Here is an 18,682-nt window from a genome sequence, read left to right on the forward strand (position 1 = left end):
GCTTTTAGTGGTCAAGTCGGACACAGGGAAAGTCAGAGCTGCTGGTAAAGGTCCTGGGAGTGCGCGAGCCAACGCTTAGCTTAGCCACCAGTCAAACTGACCTGCTTGACTGGCTGCCTGGCGGGGTGCAAGGGAGTGCAGCTTTCCCCAACCCCCCCCCCCTTCTTTTTTTTTTTGACGGAGATACAATCAAACACAAAAACTAAAGGTGTTTTAGTGGTGCACAAGAAAGGTAATAATAGTTTTGCTGGCACACACACACTGAAAACAGGTCCAACAGACTGATATAAACATGAAAGAAAACCAAGTAAATCTTCCCAGTCTCTCACACACATCTCACCAAAACCCAAGATTTTACATGTCACTTATTTACATTTTTATCTACATATAGATAGACAGAAAAGATAGATAGATAGAGAGATAGATAGATTGATACTCATACATTGATACGCACACATGTACATATATATATATATATATATATATATATATATATATATATATATACATACATACATACATACATACATACATACATACATACACATCCCCTTTTAATAACACACATGCACTTTGTCTGGCACTGCCATCCGTACCTGATGATAAATGACTAAATGCTGAGGTGTGTTGTCAACTGCCCCACATACAAGGGGGTGCGCGCTCCTAATTTGATACTTTTTCTATGAAATAGTTATGTTGGGAGGAAAATGGATGTTGATAGAGACAGACAGTCCCATACATCATTCTAATTATTCTTTAATAAAGCTCTTATAAGCCAAGGAAAGGCTTGTAGGTAACTACTGCCACCTAGAGCTCACAGGGGAAAAGACACCCCCCCCAGAGCTAAGGATATGGATATTTAAATAAGAATGAATCCTACTAAGTGCCACAGATTAATCAAAGACAAAAGGAAAATGATATGTGGAGGGGGCATTAAAGACTCTGAGAGATAATTAAGTGCATCAAACTCCATATATTCTCCTCTATCATTTCACGTTGGTATTCAAATTGCTGATGAAGGGAATGAGCACAGGCACTCCTCCCAGTAACAATCAACTTTGTAGGTTAGGAAACAGACTCAGAAAGCACTGAAAAATCTGGCTAATTTTCTCCCAAAACTCCAAGGAAAATGGCAAGCCTTTAAATCACTGTTATTTGGACTTAAAATAGCTTTAAGAACAATAACAAGAAGCAACACATCAAAAACAATTTAATTTAAATAGGTACATAGACACTATTTATTCAGCACAGGGAATTGAGTATTTTCTGCTGTTGTGCTTCACTTGCAAGGTGTGTGTTTGCACGTGTTAAAGATGAATGATTTAAAAAAAATGCACACATGCATCTTTTTGTGTATGTGTGTATCGTGGCATCTGTTTACACTTGCCATCGCAGATTACTCCCCACAAACCCCCAATACAAACACACATATACATACATTTGCACTCAAAAGAAAAGGAAGTCTGGATTATGTCGGCTCTGAGGGATGGACAGGCAAACCAAATTCATCTTGAAGCAATCGGGACAGAGTACTGGAAGAGAGGAAAGTTGCAGGGAGGGATGGGGGGGCTGAGTATCATTGCCCTTGGGGAAGCAGTCCAGCTGCAGTGTGTTGGTTGGTTGTCGTAATGCCAATTCACGTACACACACTCAGACACAAACAAAACCATGCCACGGCTGACCTAACCATGCCCGCCTCATTAGTTGCCAATCACTCTGCACAACCCCGTCTTGAGCAGCAGGAGGGACAGAAATACAGGAAGAGATGGAGGAGCAGATGGTAGTCACGTTGCAGCCATTAATAATCAAGCTTCATAAACTGTAGTGTGTGTGTGTGATGGCATCTCAAAACCTAACACTAACAAAAAAAAGAAGATATTTTTCTCTTTTTTTGCATTGGTTATTGAATTAGCATGTTTGTGTGTTTTGAGCAGGACACCTCCCTGACAATCTGGCAGGACATAAAGACAGACTGCTGGGTTAGAGTTTGATTGTAAGCGAATCAGCATGGCAAACCACACGCGCACTATAGAGCACTGTTCACTGAATAGCAAGGACCACACACTCACAAACACACAAACACACACACACACAAAACAACATTTTTTTTTTTTGCCGAGCTGTCACGTTTTTTTCTTTTGCTTTGCTTTTCACGTATGTGTGTGTGTGTGTGTGTGTGTAAGTGGTGTTGGGTGGAGAGTTCAAAATAAGGGAAAGTGACTCTGTGGTCAATTGGTTTTGGTGGGATCTGCATCAGATGGGTGGAGCATCAATTGTATATATTTATCTTGTCCTTGCCCATCCCCCCCACTCTCTGAATATTTTTGGCCATTGACAGTATTTCTCGTATTGCCTTACATTGCACAGGTCCTGTATGAATTTGAAGGGAGGGGTCGCTGAAGATGGATTAATATCGCCTGATTGCTATATTTTACAATTAACGAATATGCTTACCTGCTTTTCTTGATTTTGAGACAACTCCACATGCAAGTAGAATTGATGAACAAGCATAGAATACAGTATCTTTATTACTTCATGGATAGTGTTTTCTTTCCATGTTTTTGTTTTACTACAATTATTTTCAAGTGAACAAAACAATAAAAAATACGCATCGGACACTGGGATCTTGATAACACAAAGAAAACACTGCCAGTATAAATACAAACTGTCTTTTAGCCGTTCAGCAACAGGGTTTAAGTGCTATTAAAAAGAAAACGTTGATCTGGGCATTTAAATATAATGGTAAAGGTGAGGATAAGCGGCTAGGGGAATGTATTATGTCAATGAATGTCCTCACAAAAAACAAGATCCAAATGTGTGTCTTTGTGTGTGTGTGTGTGTGTGTGTGTGTGTGTGTGTGTGTGTGTGTGTGTGTGTGTGTGTGTGTGTGTGTGTGTGTGTGTGTGAGAGAGAAGTGAAGTGAAGTGAAGTGAAGATCATGACTCAATGAAACGCCTTCCCTATACGAGACACAGATGCTGTCTGGGGTGGTTTAATGAAAGTGAACGTCTCGGGTTACACCATTTGAGCAAGTGTGTGTGTGTGTGTGTGTGTGTGTGTGTGTACGCAGGCGTACATCGTGCTGTTTTGAATGTCAATAGGAGGTAAAGTTGTGTTGAAAACCCTGATGAATTAAGATAAGGATCACACAAAGCCCGTCTCCCTCTTTTTCTGTCTCTTCTCTCCTTTCTATTCTCGCTCTCACCACAGCGTGCCTGTGATGCCTGCCTCGGGTTTGAGAAGCATCACTCTGGCCTTCTCTGTTTTCACCCCTGTGACAAGCTATTTAGCAAGTGTGCACTGGTCTGTATATTGTTCCTTTTGAACATCAGTATTCGTTATCAGAATATTTGCTACAATTTTCTCTTTGTACTCGTCTGCTTACAAAGAGCTTGTGAATAGTGTCTTGCACAGAGGTTTTCTTCCAATACCAGGAGGAAGACAAAAATGCTCTCTAATCATGGGGGTTGCACAATTTTGAATACCTTGCCCCCTTAAAAATGCAATTCTGGTTCTTCTCTGTAGGTGTAATTGGAGGATGTGAAAGGCAATCATGTTCCTTTTCACTCCCCATCCTCCTACACAGACTCAGAAAATGACAGACAAAAATACAAATACAACGGATAGGACTAATATCACTTGACAGCTTCTTATATTTGATACCATCTAGCTTTCAGGTACCCGACTGGCTTTGAGTTTACACAGGTTGAACTTTCATTTCCTGGCTGCAAGTTTGCATGTCCAACAATCAACTTTGACATTTTAAAGAGTAAGAGAGGATGACAGTGTCGGAACAGCAGTCTGGGTAAAACGCCAAACAGGCGTGGCGTGCATGATTCACAATGACACCAACAATGAAACCTGAGAGGTGACGTCCACAAATTGAAAACAAACCTGTGAGACCGAGATTATATTTCAATTCCTGACACAGTTGTTACTGTTTTAGGACTCAGGGGGGTTACAAAAATTCTAAATTCAAAATGGCTTGGAAAAAAAATGTAATTTACTTCAAAATATTGCAAAATGATCTGTTAAAAAGTGCAAAAAAAATAAACCTGAGGGTTTGCCACAGGGTACCATTGTAGCAACCAAACAATGGGCCAATCAGCATGTTGGGTCCCTCCTGAATAGGAATAAACGTCAAAGGGCTAAAATGGTAATAAAGTTATTTTCAGGCTTGACAGCCTGTGCAGTGAAGGTTTAAGAATACTCTATGCTTGCAACCATCCCCTGACTAATCAGTTGAGTTTTGGAAATAAATGATTGTTGCTGTAAATGTTGCATGAAAGAGAAGCAGGGTGTGGGATGTTAATTGATGAAAGTTATAGAGAGCTGCTTGTAGCACAGTGGGGATCATTACTGCTGGGGTGGAACAACTGCATTCACGGCTGTTTGCCATGTCACACACACACACACACACACACACACAAACACACACACACACACACACACACATTCATAAACACACTGTCGCACTGAAACAGCAGTCAAAAGGAACGCCACTCGTGCTCTGTCTTGTACATCTTTTGTCATGCAGTACAACTGCTCAGCCAAACAAAGAGTCAGGTTGGGTAATTATACCCCCCCCCATTCCACACTGACTCCTCCAAAAAACAACAACAAAAAAAACAAACAGACAATCAAATGTCAGTCTGTTTCACTTTTCTTTTTCTTTTTTTTGGCGATATCAAAGAGCTTTGAAATTTACAAGATTTATTTTTAGTTGGAATGACAGTGAAAAAGAAACAATTATCCCAGATGCATTTCCCATCGTTGAGTCAATTTGTGGGGAGGGGGGTATAGCCACTTTAGGTTAAAGGATTTAGGTCATGCTGCGACTGACTGGTTGAAATCAAAATGGTGAGACAGAAATCCTGGAGTGGGTCTGGAACTAGAATCCTACTCCTGAATGACTGACACTTGAGAGAATAGATGAGGGGCGGGTTTCTTGCTAGTCAACTGTCCTGACCTATATTTACTTACCCTGCATTTGTGTGTGTGTGTTTGTGTGTGAATGTCTTGCCTACGTATTTCTATAGCAATATGTGGGTGTGCATGAATCTGTACATGCATGTAATTGTGTGTGTATGTTTGTGGTTTTATGTCTACCTAAATTACATGTGCGTAAATGCACATTCCTTTGAGTTTACACGGGAATGCCTTCTCTGCTTGTATTCAGGGGTGTATAAATATATACTCGAGACTGTGTGGGAGTTTCTGTGTGTTTCTCTGCACCAGGGATGAGAGTGTACAAGCAAATCAGTGTGTGTTTATGCTTTCTGTCAGTGTGAGGCAGCGTCTACCTCTCTCCTGCTGATGGCACATTACTTCAGTTTAGATGCCGCTGTCACTTTAGTAGCAGAACTGACAGGTGAGACTGCACAGACTGCAGCTTTCTTTTTCTGACACCCTAAAATATAATTGTATAAATCACAGTAGTGAAGCTCTGACTACAGCTTCATATTTTCTCGAGTCCTATGAATAATTCATTAAAATATTTTTTGTGAAATTGCAAGGAAATATTACTATATATTCAAGTCTAAAATGACTAAGAAACCGGTAGAAAAGTAATTGTGTTATAATTGCCTTGTTGGATAACACATTAAAATGAAAAGTGTGTATTTTCTGTAACATGGTATCTGTACTTTTCTTAAATGTACTTCAAAAATGATATCATTATAACATTAGACAATACACATAGAGAGCTGTACCTCAAGTAGCCAGGGTTTGAGTTTGCGATCCAGGATGATGTCAAAGCCCAGGACCTCAAAGCAGACACTGTCGCTCCCTGGTGGCTGGCCAGGGCGACACATACGATACGCGTGTAGCACATGGGGCTCAGCCACTATTAACGTCTTCACAACCAGCTCCTGGCAGGCCATACAAACAGAAAGAGAGAAAGAGAAATTTATTCAAGCTGAGCTGACACATGCACACGCACACGCACACGCACACGCACACGCACACACACACACACACACACACACACACACACACACACACACACACACACACTATTAAAAATTAACTTTTCCTATCTTTTCACCTTCATTCTAACCTGAACTTTTTGCTGGTGATTAAAGGTCTGCTTAAGCTCTACATCTCTTACCAACTTATAAAACAGAGGTAGTTCAACTGATCGTAACTGCATTTTTCAGTTCGTTAAAAACCCAAGGTGAAGCACAAAGTGCAACTGGCACTGAATATTTTTGAATTTTACCCACACCCTGCCTAATATCAAAGCTGGTGTTGGTCCATCTGTGTGGCTCATATAGCTCCAAACCTGTGCACATTTGTGTGTTTGCACGTATGTTTGCTGGCTGCTACCTGCCTGTCTACTCCAACTGTGAAACGGGGTAAATATGTTCATTCTGTCACACACACACACACACACACACACACACACACACACACACACACACACACACACACACGCACTCTGCACAAAGCTTCCCCTCACCAGTCAAGTCCCATGCAGTGTTGCTGGCCTGCAGATCGCTTAGACCAATCTGACTGCTGGGTACAGGAGAGGGGTGCAACGGTCTGGTTCTGGCCTGATAAGGCAGAAGCCCTGCCGCTAACATTTTCTATCCATCTGTCCCTCACAAAGGTACATCCATCTGTCCATCCGTCCCCCTGTCTGACCAACAGGTTGCCCAGTAAAAACACCTGCTCCCACTACCTCCGTTTATGCCTGTAGTCCCCAGATGGGGCTGGTGTATGTGTTTGTATGTCTTTGTCCCTCTTCCTCACACCTCCCTTCTTATCCTGAACCCTCAGCACTGTCCTTTCCCTCACCATGAGCACACATGAATGCATGTGAATGAATTCATGTGCATGGTTGTCTGCATTTTGTTCATTTTGTTCTTCAATGATTTTTTCAAACCTCATGATGTTATTTAGCTCTTTAACTCTTTATAGTTATAAAAATAACAATAATAATAGTCACACTCATCTTCAAATTTGTTTGCTGTTTTGTCTCTTTTCTGGCAAAAGAATTACACTGAAAATATAAGAAATTATATGAGAGCAAGAGAATAAGTGAAACACAAGGAAAGGAACAAGAAGAGAGAAACGGAGACTTAAACAGTAGCTTAATGAAGCTCATGACGATATAACACAAAATTGATGAGAGTGGGCAGTAAAGAGGAATAAATATTACCTCATTTAAAAGAACAGTTAAAACATTTAAAATGTCCTATTTAGTTTCAACTCCCTTATGTGATAAACAAACACATAAAAAGTGAAATCCGGTTGAAGAAATGAATTAAAGATGGCCTCAAGGAGAGAATAACTCCGTCTGCTGTTTTGCATGGTGGCAGCATTAGAGCTGACAGTAAAACAAAGAAGAAGCACTGAGGGCCGATACAACTCCAATGACTACAGAAACAGGAGTCCAGAATGAAATAGGAAGGAATGTAAACGGGAATGTAAACACTAAATGCATTACAAAAGAGTTCCTGACTGATTAAGAGAAAGGCAAAAGGGCAAAAGATATATGGCTGGGTATAAACAAAATACCCGAATCTTCCAAAACAGACATGGAGGGAAGAAAAAAGGTAAAGGTGTTTGGATGAGCTGGGCGTAGTGCCAGACAGAGAGAGCTCACCTTCCAGGAATGATGTTTTCTCCAAGTTCTTCCGGAAGTTAAACAAAACTCTGATTTACTGTCATAACAAATCATACCAGATTTTGCTGGTCCACTTGGGTTTTGTGTGCAGTTGTGTTGGGAGTGTAGACTGTGTGTGTTTCTTGCGTTTATACTCTTTATGTTATCATACAAATCCTTGCTTTTGTGGAAGTGCTCATCAGTTGCTATACATAATCAGAGTCTGGGCAGACCACTTACGGAAACATCTCCCCAAAACTTGGCCACATCATAGTCGTTGATGCGGAGGAACTCCGTGAACCAACTGATGGATCTCTTGCTGCCTTTATCCACCGTCTCATCTCGTTCAAAGTTTTCATTGTGTTTGTTGACTGAGTAGTTGGTCAGATGCATGTAGAGCTGGCTCTGCAGAAATAAGCATAAGATGTGAGGACATTGGTTCTGTCACTCCGTTCAATTCTTATTACAGGCTCATTCCCCCACCTCGAGTTGTCCTCTTCAACCTTAATCTAATACTAATAGAAACTAATAACTAACTGAAGCATTGGAAAGGTCAGTGCAATTGCAAACACAATGACATCGAACAGCATACACAGTGAATATTATTGTCAGTAGTGATAATCGTTATTACACTCTTACTGCCTTTATACCTACAGTATACTTATCTGCAATGTCATGTGTAATATTGTAATATTCTTATTTACGAGAGGAAATAAAATAAACGAGCAAACATAATAGGGTCTTCACCTGAAGTACCTTCAGGCTCTGGCCCTAAAAATTGTAAACTAGTCCCGAAACTTGAAATGGTAAGAAGTAGTTGCAGGGCTGATGTATTATTGGCCAATATGGACTTCAGCAAACCCACTGGTTACCACGACCAACAGCCAATGGGATTTTCACACTTTTGAAACGAACACCGTATTTATTTTCAAAGCGTAAATACAACTGTTTCAAGTACAAAACTGATGTTATGCGACCAACAAACTACATTTGGACACATGACTTTAAAATATCAACTGGCTTCACGCTTCTTCTGTTTTCCAAGTGATGGCGTTTATCCGTAACAGCCTCTGTAGTTTTGCGAAGCCAATTGTTAGCAGCCACCAGTTTCAAGACACATAAATGTTACGAGATTCACAAATGGGCTTTACTCACAAATTCCATACAGCAAAAAGCTTAAATTTGTTTGTGAACCATGAACCTTATTTCAGGCATTTGACTGAAATAAGGTTCAGAATTCCCACTGACTTTCAGATGAGAGAAGCAGACATTCAACAGTGCAAACTTACTTCCAGCTTTCAACCACCCTGTTGTGCAGGATGCAGTAAAGAACAGTTTGAGGTATGTTATAAGACTTACTAATGTTCTATTTTTGGCCTTGAGAATGATGCAAAAAGCTTACAAACATACATCCCGTCAATCTAAAAGATTAAGTGATGAGAGGGGTAAGAGTGACAGTGCCTAATGGTTCCCACATTATAGCCAGAAGCATCACTGAGTGGTTGACTATTACTGGCCTTGTTACTTTCCTCTCTTTAAACACTATCTGAGACAGCGAAGACAATACATCCTTGTCCTTAGCCTATGAGGTAATAACACTGTGACCGCAGGCCACTCCAGCTCCTCATGGCTGTCTGGGAGACATTCTCTATGGGACTGAACATTCATCTCCATGACATGGCTCACTCCATCACAGTGATGGTAAGACAATGCACTTACTGGAGGAGTCCAGCTTGTTTATGCGTGCATGCGTTGAAGCATCATGCTTGATAGAAAGCTGCTGTGTGTGTTGTGTGTGTGTGTGTGTGTGTGTGTGTGTGTGTGTGTGTGTGTGTGTGTGTGTGTGTGTGTGTGTGTGTGTGTGTGCACGCGTGCATCCCATCATCAGCCACAATTTGAGCTTCAGCAGGTGCAGAACACCTCAAGGCAAATATGAGCGGCTTGATATTACGGGAAACATTTGGCATGTGGACGTTTACGCTCAGCTGTTTGCATACAATATGCCTGCAGATGTGTGTGTGTAAAGGTGGGTGTATGTAAACAATATCAACCTCGCAGTTGTCTGCATTCGGGCAATGTTTGGCCATGTGTACGGGATGTTTTTGTGCTCATACCGAGATCATAATCTGTTTCCCAAACTTTGTCCTCTTGTGTATTTGTGAATCAAATTTGATTATGAGTTACACATGCTCATGGCTCCAGTTCAAGAGAGTGCATGACAAATACATTGTTCTCTGTATGTGCATGTCTGAGTTACCTGGTTGACCAAACACTGTATGTATTTTACGTAAATCCATTGTGTACATGTCTACAGCTCATCCAACTGGCCTTCTATACAGAGGATATAATGTGCATATGTTTCTACGTCTGTATACACTTGACTCACCAGGTTGGCCTCACTTGGTGCGTGGTACTTCTCCGTGCCCATTCGCACCAGGCCGTCATTGTAGAGGAAAATGCGAAGGGGGTCACAGGAAGTGACAAGGATGTAGATGCGCAGATCAAACTTGTAGCCCTCCATGAGAAAGGGTTTGTCCAAGTACTCCTGTACGATAAAGTGCTCCTGGGCTGGCAGCTTCTCACAGTTACGGATAAGCGAGATCCTGGATAGACAGAAACTTTATTAATCCTCAGGGGGGAAATTGGATTGTCGTCAGCAGCATAATAAAATATGGCATGGTAAAGACTAAAAGATAATTAAAAAATGATAAACGGCAGCATAGAAAGGACCATGAAGATGACTGATGACATTGGCACTGTCTTATATACATGTGTTAGGCAAAAATTGAGCCAAACAGTATACAGACTTAAAGTTTAAGCTCAATATTTCATATTGTACTGAAATTAGCACACTTGGAGTGCCACGTCTGACTAATGTGGCGGTGCTTTCAATCATCCCATCCAAAGATTAGCTCTACCCTTCTTCTGTGTACTAAACAAATGGATGAAGAAGCACAAGATACTTCTTTAATGGGAATAAAAAGCTGTTTACCAAAATGCCATTTTTAATTAAATAATATGCTGCTGTAGAGATGTTTTGCCTACACGTCATATTCTACAGACTTTGGAAAATATATTTGTGTGATAAAAATCCACATAAAAACCCATCTGTATCATTTTATGGATTTTTCTTGTGTAAACTGAAAATAATCATAATCAAAGAGCATTCCCTTTAATATCACATATCATATCTAAATCACAGTTTAAGAATTCCCAATTGAGTTTTTTTTTTTCTAAATTGTGCAGCCCTTGTACTTGATGTAGGTGGTACTGTTGGATTTCATTAAAACATTTCAAATAGAATGTTGAGTAGGAATAAAATACATTAGCCAAAATAATTTGGAATTTTTTAAAATATTTTATGGGCCCATTAAAAGTTTGAATAGGTGGGCCTTGAAGTGGAAATGTAGAGAGCCCCAGGTTTAGCTCACAGGAGTGAAGCGGTCTAAGCCATATCGCCCTGATTGTATTCATGTGACCTTCCACGGTTATAGAAACCTTCACTGGAAACATATGTAAATGAGTGCACTCAGCATGCCTCAAGTCAAGTTTGAGCAGGAAGAGCTGTTTGGCTCTGTGAGCGTTCCAAAAACTGTGTTACTCACTTCATTACCAGGCCCTCTAAATAAAACAGTTGAAAAATAAATGAACAAAAAACAGACAGGTACAACACAAACGCTGGTTTGTCTGGGCATCTGGAGAACATTGTGATTTTCTGAAGCCAAACTCATCAAAGGCTGTTGCACGGTCTTTTAGCTGAGGGCAGGCAAATATAAGCAGGCATTGGACTCTGTTTCAACCTCCCCTCTAATTCATTTGCTTTGGTCTCATGTCACCAGCACTCAGGCCTTATAGTACACAGAGCAATGCTAGCTGGACCCAGGAATGAGTTGTGTGCATCCAGGTGCATGCAAGCCTGAGGGGCAACAGTGTCGACGTATGTGAATGCCTATGTGTCCAAATGTGCATGGGTGCATGTATGTGTGTAGGGAGGTTGAGAGGTTGTTGCTAAACAATCACCCACTATGTACAAGCAACACGACTGACCTATGTCACCATCACTCAATCACTCATAGTTAAGGCCTAAATTGGTTGCATGCACAGCCTGGAAGGCTCCATTATATGCAGGGAAACCACATACACACACGCAAACACACACACACACACACACAACATTTGGCCAACCAACATGGACAGACTTGATTGAACAGTTTGAGTTATTATGGCACTAATCCAGTAGAGAACAATCATTGCTTGTCATAGCCAGAACTTACAGCGTTGCCTATGTTGTTAAAATTTAACCACGGAATTCATCAGTTCACTTGTTTCTAATGAAGCTGGAACATTTTGACGGGATTCTAAGGAAGCTTTATTCATCAAAAAGCAGCTACAAGAAGCGTGAATCTAGGTCAGGTGTAGCCTTTCAGCTCAGGATGAGGTAATGCCTTAGCTCAGAGGTCTTCCATTCAGTTAAACCTTTCCAGCTTATAGATCTGCCTTAGTGTGATGTTGTTACCACAGCTGTATCAATCACTCCACATCCCGGCTTGCTCCCACCAACTCAGCCTGCTGTAATATACAGCCGAGGTGCACTTCAATGGCCTGCTTATCGCCACACTTGAAGAGAAACGAACAGTGAAAAAGTTGAAGGGTGGCCTGTCCAGTGCTGAGAGTGGCCCTGCTAAAGGCAGACACCAAGCTGAATGATGAGGACAGGGTTAAAAGTGTTAGTTAGTTAGTTGAGGAGGAGTAGCTGAGGAGAAGACAACGTGATTGATGAGCTCTCCCCTGCCTATTTAATTTGCCACCAGAGGGGATCTCTCCTTCTTAAGCCCTGCCCGCGCTTTTATTTTGTTTCTCTTATAACAAGCTGCGCTTCAGACACAAACAATAACTTCATTTAGTGGGCCGACCGCAAAATAAATTACGGGGGTTGATATAACTTAATTTACCACCCACATCACAACATGCAAAAAAAAAAAAAGGAGAGAAAAATCTAATCTAGTGAGCCTTGCAATGTTGAGTGGTTGAGCTTAACTCATCATCTTTCATATTCTTAATGTATTTGAATAATACAGCCTTAGCTGGCTTTTATTCTTGAATAAATAAAGGCTTAGTGCAGCATGGAGTTATACGTAATGCTCACATTATACCAGAAAGGACAAATTCAAATAGAAAATAAAGGGAGAGGTGAAGCACACCAAGCTATTCGCACTTCAATATCCCCATCTATTGGTGCCAGTGATGAATGCAAGTGCTCCCTCTTCTATGCAGGCATATTTTTCACAGAGTCAGAAGTCAAAAAAGAAAGATTAAAAAAGGTTTTGAAATCAGTGAAATTTCAAAATACTCAAGAGACACACTGTATGAGCAAAACAATTCAGATTATGGCCAAATATGCACTGTTTGGCCTGCATTTTAATTTGTTTTTTGTAGTGTGATACAAAACTCTGTGAAACCAATCACACTTGAAACCTCTCGGCATTTACAGTTTAATTCAGGGCTGGCAGTCAATGTAGCCTTGGATTCCACACAGTTCACATCTCATTAGATATCTGTGGCAAATGTGTTGGACTTTCTATCAAACATCAGAATCAGTCATTACTGGTTTTATTCAAAAGAAATCTAAGGTCATGGTTTGTGAGGTAAAAGAGGGAGCAATATAGCCCAAACATCCTCTACAGTAACTTCAAACTCAAAGCAGAGTTTCTGACTGCCAAACCAGGTCACCTCTTTAAAAGGGAAAGTCTAATACTAACCTGAATTCGGTTTTATTCATGCTTTTGGAGCTTTCGGAGTAGATTAACTCGCATTTTTGAGACAGCTGTTGGTTTTGAGATTGCACTGGGCTTTGTGTTGAAAAACTGGGATATTATTTTGTTTTTGATTGTTTTAGCATGAATGGGCATGCCTAAAAAATGGATTATTAATATGATCGCTGGCGTTGGTTTTGTTGGCAGAATGACTGTCCACAAAAAAAACTTAGAGATGGCTTTGAACGAAATTTGGTAGGATGATAAAACTTAGGATGAGACAATTGATTGTATTTTGGAATCCCTCAAGATCTGGATATGGATCTGATGACATTTTTGGCAGAGCAAAGCACTCTGTGACTGGCCTCTATGAGAAAGGATATATACCCTCAGGCTACAAGACAACCTGCATTTGGTGTTGTTTGTCTAAAATACTTCATGACTTCAGAACACTGACAATCTACCATGAAAAGTATGACATTTAAACCTGAAATGAGTTCTGGGACAGCAAATATGAAAAATGCATTCAGTAACGCAGTCTGTCCATCTTTTGATAAAGAGATGTTATTGAGAAACAGACTCCCTGCAGCGGCCATTTTGGTCCATTTTCTAGTCTGACTGGTCTGTGCTGATGGTGCCTCATAAAGGAATCCAATATTCACATAAACAGACCTTCAGGGATGGAGCTACAGCAACTGCCGGGGTGTGTGTGTGTCTGTGTCTGTGTCTGTGTGTGTGTGTGTTTGTCTTTGTGTGTCTGTGTGTGTGTGTTTGTCTTTGTGTGTCTGTGTCTGTGTCTCTGTCTGTGTGTTTGTCTTTGTGTGTCTGTGTCTGTGTCTGTGTGTTTGCCCTCCACTGGCAGCAATAACCTCTGATTTATGGTGAGTGTGACCATCGAGGACAAAGAGGCCAACAATGAGATTCACCACACCCTCTCAGCTCAAATATTCAATCTGGCCTTAATGCTATTTCCATAGAAAGCCATGTCAGTGTCACAAACCTCTCAGAGCCTCTTTTTGTTGCGCTTGTCCTTCGATTTGCGCTACTTCTACTTTCCTCTCTCACTCATTTTCTTCCTTTCTATCCTGTCCTTTAGCCCTTCTCCTCTTCGCCCTCGTCTCAGGTTCCCTCTCAGTCATACAGCCGATCTTAAACCATTTTGGGGTAAAGATTCAGCAACATTGTGAAAGGGTCCAGTCACTTTCTTGACATGGAACCAAACAAAGCAGGCGTAATGCCATGTCAGACTCTTATTGAGTTTGCATTTTTGATGTTCTGGAATCAGAGGTGTGATATGTAACACAACAGCACTTAGAGCGAGCTGTTGGTTTGGTGTTGCAGTTACAGTACCTCTACTGCTGGTTCAGAGGCGTTGAACGTCTACCTTCCTGCATTTTGATACAAACAGTGTACAGCAGTACAATATTCCTGCCTTGAAACAGGCGGTGTAAAATGAGCTCTGTGTATTTGATGTGGACATACCCGTGACCCATGGCTCCATTAGCGGGTTTGACAATAAAGGTCTTCTGCTTGCGTTTCCTGCGTAGCTCCTTGACATAGTTTTGGAACTGTGTGTACTCGGCAGGGAATATCCAAGTTTTGGGTATGAAGCTGTACTCTTGAGCCTGGCACTTGATCATTCTGAGGGGACAAAGAATGAGAGGTCAAAGGTGATCAAAGTAATGTAACCAAAAAAACTGCTATACCTTTCTTGCATCGCTAACATTATATTACTATTTATAACTATATTCATTAACAGTTTAGAGCAGATTCAATTAAACAGAAACACTTGCTTTAAAGGGTACAGTGCTACATGTACCCAGCAGTTTCCTCTCTGAACCAGCTAAATGCCATAGTTAGAAAATTAACATCTGCATCCAACTTAAAGGAAACTTACTTGGACATGTTTCTTGCTAGGCAGTCTTTGCGGCAAATTTCGCCCATACCAGGGAAATGGTTAATTCTCTGCAGAGGGACAGACAGACATAATAATGTTGTTAGGGCCATTACACCACTCAATTCCACCCCTACCCCTCCATAAAAATGAGCACATTAAAGGCAGCAACCTGAAGTGAGCTTACAATGTTCTGACATTTATGCCCAATTACGAACTCAAAACAAAAAGGTGACGCTGAGACCTTTCTCAACCCTTATTTAGTTTACCATGTTTTTTTTTTTTTACACTTTAAAAGGTTGGGGAGGAAGAGGCGAAGAAGAAGAAAAAAAAAAAAGAAGATCAATCTCAACTCTGAGGGGCCGAGGTAATTGGTTCTGCATCACAAGCTCCTGCAGTGACAGCTGAATGAATTGCTTTGAATGCACCGAGAGGGGGGTGGAAGGTAAAGGAAAATCTCTGGGTTTTCTGTATTTTTGACCAAATGAGCCTGAACAGGGGTGTTAATTAGGCTTGTATGAAGTGAAACTTGACAGCGAACTCTCACAGTACATCACTAAAAGGAAAAAAGGAAAACATTAAAAGAGAGGAATAAAGAGGAAAAAAAGAAACAAGAATGCAGAGTGTAAAAGGGATCCGTGATTATTATCCAAACGAGACAGACGTAATTAGGGATTCGGAAAAGATTGCACAATTATGCCAATGCCGCGAGACGCAGTGGCTTGTGAGGGGAAATCAAAACCAATTGTTGAGGGACTTCTACTTTTCTTCTGAGAAATTATCTCATGAAACACCACAGCACACGAAGGAGAAAGTGAAAACAATTTACAGCAAATCACCAGTACTATGTGAAGCATTAGCATCATTGCTAGATGTTCAGCTGTTAAAGTATTTGCAATATTCAATCAACTTGGCTGAACTCTTGGTGATCCTATTCTAACTAGACATACTCTTCGTGACTAGCGTATGATTTAATCGATCATTAGTGCCCAGTTTAATCAAATAAGCACTTGGAAAGATGGATGACCAGTGTTAGGAGCTGAAGGGGAGCAGCCAAGTTCACTGAACAGGACAGGGAGGTCAAACAGAGGTAAGGTCTCTTTTAGATGAGACACAAATCCCAGAGCAACGGTTGTTGTGCAGGCCCGTCTTACCAACATCACCAGTGACATGTGTAACCTTCCTCTCCACCCCTGCTGCTCACAACTTGTCAGTCTACCTGTCAATCATCCCATCTGTGTCTAAGTAAGCTTTGTTATTCCGTCTCACTCTGTCCATCCTTGCTTCCTATTTGCTGCCCGTCTCTTACCTCCCAGGGTGTCAGTGGTAAAGTAGATGAGCAGTGTCCCATCATCCATCTAACTCAGCCAAAGAGGTTGTGTTTTCAGTGGCATTTGTCTGTTTGTTTGTTGGCAGGGTTATGGAAAAACTGTGAGGCAAATTTTCACCAAACTCAGCAGAGAGGTGTAAAATGGGCCAAGGAGGAATTCATTACGTTTGGACTGTCAAGTCATAGTGCCACGTGGTGCCAACAGGATACGATGGGTTGTTTTTTTTTGCTTTTCAATGCACTTCTCCAAGTGGGTCGATGGTATCCATCTCAGATTTAATCAGAAATACCTTCAGAACTTGGCGTTGGGATTCTGTGTTTGTTTCATTACACAGTCAAACCTGGCCAAGATAATCAATTTTGAAATTTTACCATAAAACTCAAAACTGTTAACTGGGCTTCACATGGTTAAATCTTTTCCAAACATTCCACGTTTGATGAGATGAGGAATTAAAGTCATCATCATAGTGCCACGTAGACCTCGCAGCATACAACAAACCACTTGATTTCCATCAAAATTGTTCTGTGCTGTCTTCACACGATGCAACATGAGTTCTCTTGCGCCATCTAGTGGATTAAGAAAGTTATATTTCTGTGTGAGCAATAGTCCGCTCCTTCATGCGAAATCCTAATATTTTCAGTTATCGACACCTTTTTTGTTCTTTGGCAAACCCTTCCCTTTCCCTAGATTCATCTACAACTGTGTCCCTTGTCTGCTCTGTTTGTCTCTTTGTTTAATTTTCTTGAGCCTTCTTTTTACATCTTTTTCCAGCTCTGTTGCAAGGTGGCTGACCACCGCCATTACAACCATTTATAATATTTCTGTGTACTGTTTCCATTGATTCCATCACTGTGGGACATTATGAGTGTGACCATGACTAAGGATTATACAAATTGATATATTAGCCTTGATCTAGATATATTACTTACTGGGAACCACTAAACACAGCAGGCAACATCTTACGAGACAACAGATTTAATGTTTTTGTTTTGTTTTGTTTTTAAAACTGACTCTAATTGGAATTTCTAAAATTATTTCCCTATTTAATAGGTTCATATTGTCAATAAATACATTTATATGGGTGGAAAATGTTGTCAATTACAACTGTGCAATACCCAATCAATTCTGAAGGTATCAAAAATATTAATTACTGATTTGCATTTAACAGTTAATTGATTGTATACTATAGAAGAAATGAATTATGTATAAAATAATAGAAAACATTTAATAGATTAATCTATTCATATTATACTATTACTAAAAATAATGTTAAATTCTTTGAAACATTGCTTTGCAGAGGTTCTCTCAACAGGAGTGTAACAAAATCTGTCGATGCTTTGGACCATAATGAGTACTAAGAATCTGCGGAATATTGTGTCATGTTTATCCAAATCTAAGCAAAGGAGTATTTGAAGAAAGGGATTAAGGGTTCATTGGGGGAAAATCATTTATATAAAATTTTCTAAGTACTGAAGGGTTTAACTAGCAGTGTGCTTCTTTCATCCTTTAAATCACCTTCTTCTGGGGCACCATACTGTTTCATCTCATCTCTTTTCACCTTTTCTCGTAGGAATTCTGGTGGAAATCCTACCTCGCCCAATGCGCTGTTGATAAGCACTAGTGCAGGCAGGTTATCCGGTTTATTTATTTTTTAACCATGTAACGTCAGCTAAACACATATGCTCTTTTTCTGAAAAGTTCCTAAAGACTTTCTATTTCCAAATTTACATACATCCGCTAAGAGCTCACCCGGGAGCTAATTAGAATCATAGTCTTTGCTTGTTACCCACTGACACTTTAACTGCAGTGTTGAGGTTAAGATCCAGATTTTCTGCTTCTTCTCTAACAACTAGGCTAGCATACCCCCAACCACGGTGTGCTGACTTAACATGGTAGTCATGCAGCGTACCTGATAATTCCTGAGCTCAGCGATTTTCTCGTGCTGTACAGCGGAGTCATTCCAGATGAGGTTGGCGGTCTCGTCCTCATCTCTGGTCTTGATGAAGTCCATCTCATTGATGGCTATACGAACTGGTTGGAGGATACTCTCATTAGATTAATACATCCATCCATCTGTCCATTTTCTTCTGCTTAT

General features: G+C 40.6%; 1 protein-coding gene across 9 annotated transcripts in view; it reads right to left on the reverse strand.

Moving 5' to 3' along the window:
- ttll7 (tubulin tyrosine ligase-like family, member 7) overlaps positions 1-18,682 on the reverse strand; it is a 74,027-nt gene that overhangs the window by 44,455 nt on the left and 10,890 nt on the right. For all 9 annotated transcript variants that reach the window (XM_086223688.1, XM_086223684.1, XM_086223687.1 and 6 more), the window contains 6 exons: positions 18,497-18,618; positions 15,260-15,327; positions 14,845-15,003; positions 9,996-10,212; positions 7,850-8,014; positions 5,712-5,870 (listed from right to left, as the gene is read on the reverse strand). In XM_086223688.1, the coding sequence (XP_086079814.1) occupies positions 5,712-5,870; positions 7,850-8,014; positions 9,996-10,212; positions 14,845-15,003; positions 15,260-15,327; positions 18,497-18,618 (890 nt within the window). The remainder of the gene's footprint in view (positions 1-5,711; positions 5,871-7,849; positions 8,015-9,995; positions 10,213-14,844; positions 15,004-15,259; positions 15,328-18,496; positions 18,619-18,682) is intronic.

The sequence above is a fragment of the Aulostomus chinensis genome, chromosome 14 (assembly GCF_037954235.1).
Source record: "Aulostomus chinensis isolate RoL2024-O1b breed Wild chromosome 14, RoL_Achi_v1.0, whole genome shotgun sequence".
NCBI classification, from domain to species: Eukaryota; Metazoa; Chordata; class Actinopteri; order Syngnathiformes; family Aulostomidae; genus Aulostomus; species Aulostomus chinensis.